The following is a 2,500-nucleotide window of genomic DNA, read 5'->3' as shown; positions in this document are numbered from 1 at the left end:
TGTGGACCAGCGGACGAGCAGCTCTGGCGGGGGGAACTCGGCGGCAGGTCAGCTCCGGGAGTACAATCCCTTTCTCTGCCGGAATGCCGGAGCTGCCGGACTGCCGCCGAAGCTTCGACGGCAGTCCGGCAGTCCGACAGCTCCGGCGCGGGTAGCTCGGCGATAGTCTGGCAACTCGGCAACCGGAGTACAATCCCTTTCTCCTCCATGTCGCGGTTCATGGACTTCAGAGAGTCAAGGCCAACGTTCCTTTCCCCAATTCTTCTCAACCATGGCCAAGATATCCCCCACTACGAGTCTTTACTTGTTGTGGAAGTACCAGATATGTCAGACGCAGTCTTTATGATTCATAATATCATCCGAGGCGCACATAGCTTTTGGCAGTGATTTTAGTTATCTTATTTTATAAATACACATCTATTATTATATCATATTATATTATATTACATAGATATAGAGCTCCAGGAGTCAGTAAACGGCGACAATCCCTTCTCCTCTATGCTGTGGTTCAGTCTGACAGCTCATTGGTCAATGAGCAGCAGCTCATTTGCATTAAGGCTACAGACCCCAGAAACAGCGCATTCTGAAGGGACTGAAACAGAGGGGAAAAGCGGTAGGCAAGTTTCTTTTTCCTAAAAGCCATATCCAGCAAACAGCTTCAAAAACATGTTTTCTGGAACTCAAATACTATGTTTACTTGTTGTGAAAACGCCATAATATGTCTCCTTTAATACTTTTTCAGCCCGTGTAATGCCTTTGAATTACATGGCCATGGGAAAAGTACTCGGCCAATAAAATGACAGATGAATACGACAAAGGTACAGCAATAGAAACACTCTTGACGTCACTGATTGAAAACCTCATCCTGTCAGGGTCTTTAAGACGGAGTGAAACGAACGCTTACACGCTTTCCAAACCACGAACTGCTGCATGTGGTTTACTTCATTTCCTGTTGTTTATTTTTCACCTGCCATGTGCTGACTTTGGTCCTCATTAATCTAGATCAATGAGCTCTTACGGATGCTTCAAAAGCTTCTAAGATTCATAGCGGGAGATTTTAGCCTTTAACAAGACGAACACACAATCGACATTAACACATAAAAAACACCCCATATATATAAACACACACACAATGAAAAAAACTATTTTTTCAAACTAGCGCAGTGCATACAGGTTGCCGAGGTCACATTGCTTAAGGAGTTTTGCGTGTGAGGGAGAGGTCGTCTTTCTGTTTATTCGTGGCACAGTCACGGTGCACTTATGTCTCCAGGAAGATAAATACAGGTTGCATGCAAAACGACTGGACCAGTTATGGTAAATATTTGCCCTTGTCTTATTGGCAACAGGTCTCTTGACGCTCTAGTAAGTGAGTGTTTTTGTGGATGGGATGGGTCAGAGGTGGTTGTGTTAAAGATGATGATACCCTCCCCTCCCCCACAGCTCCCTTCTGCAACGACCTGATGCAGACACTGGAGTCCAACCCGATCACCAAGATAGTGTGGAATTCAGTGAAGCCCCTGGTGATGGGAAAGGTCCTGTACACCCCCGACTCCCCCGCCACCCGCAAGATATTAAAGAGTGTAAGACGACTGGGAGACCCCCTCCGGTCTGACCCCCACCCCCACCGCCGCACTCACACCAGAGCTGCTTGACCCCTGACCCCTGACCCTCTGACTCTGTCTCTGTCTCTGTCTCGGTCTCTGTCTCTCTGTCTCTGTCTGTCTGTCTCTCTCTGTCTTCCTCTCTGTCTCTGTCTCTCTCTCGGTCTCTGTCTTTCTCTCTCTGTCTCGGCCCCTCTCTCTTCCTGTCTTTCCCTCTGTTTGTCTTTCTCTCTGTCTCTTTGTCTTTGTCTGTATTTCTATCTGTCTCTGTCTCTCTGTCTCTGTTGCTCTGTCTCAGTCTCGATCCCTTTCTCTTCAAAAACATTTGTCTGTTAAATACACAAATTAAATCCAATGATTTGACCGCTAATCTCCTTGTGGGTAAAGATGAACCGATGTTTATCCACAAAAATAGGTTCAAACAAAGGCACAAACCCAAAAGAAGAAATCTGCTTTCTAGTTATTGTTAACTCTGCAATGCTATCTGACACAAAACAGATATGACAAACTTAACTACTACGCAAATATAAAGTAAAACCAAAACAAAAACACACAAGTACATATGTATGCCTCCAAGTACTGCATGTGTATGTCAGAGGGTGTGTGTGTGTGTGTGTGTGTGTGTGTGTGTGTGTGTGTGTGTGTGTGTGTGTGTGTGTGTGTGTGTGTGTGTGTGTGTGTGTGTGTGTGTGTGTGTGTGTGTGTGTGTGTGTATAAGTGTGAGGACGTGTGCAGGCATGTGTGGTCGTGCGCATCTGCACGTGTGAGCGTTTGAGCGTGCGAGTGTGTGGACGCACGTGCGCGTTTGTGCGTACTAATGCCAGAGTGGTGGCTCCTGTCTCCAGGCCAACGGTACGTTTGAGGAGCTGGAGCGTCTGCAGATCTTGGCCAAGGCCTGG

The 2,500-nt window shown here is 46.8% G+C and overlaps 1 protein-coding gene across 1 annotated transcript in view; it reads left to right on the top strand.

The window, feature by feature from the left end:
- LOC130387999 (retinal-specific phospholipid-transporting ATPase ABCA4-like) overlaps window positions 1-2,500 on the top strand; it is a 52,807-nt gene that overhangs the window by 9,066 nt on the left and 41,241 nt on the right. Inside the window, exons 9-10 of the mRNA XM_056597296.1 lie at window positions 1,441-1,580; window positions 2,447-2,500. The exon at window positions 2,447-2,500 is cut by the window's right edge and continues 63 nt beyond it. Of these exons, the coding sequence (XP_056453271.1) occupies window positions 1,441-1,580; window positions 2,447-2,500 (194 nt within the window). The remainder of the gene's footprint in view (window positions 1-1,440; window positions 1,581-2,446) is intronic.

Source organism: Gadus chalcogrammus, chromosome 8 (genome assembly GCF_026213295.1).
Source record: "Gadus chalcogrammus isolate NIFS_2021 chromosome 8, NIFS_Gcha_1.0, whole genome shotgun sequence".
Lineage (NCBI taxonomy): Eukaryota > Metazoa > Chordata > Actinopteri > Gadiformes > Gadidae > Gadus > Gadus chalcogrammus.
Note: the sequence above shows the minus strand (reverse complement) of the source record. Positions and strands in the feature narration are given on the sequence as shown.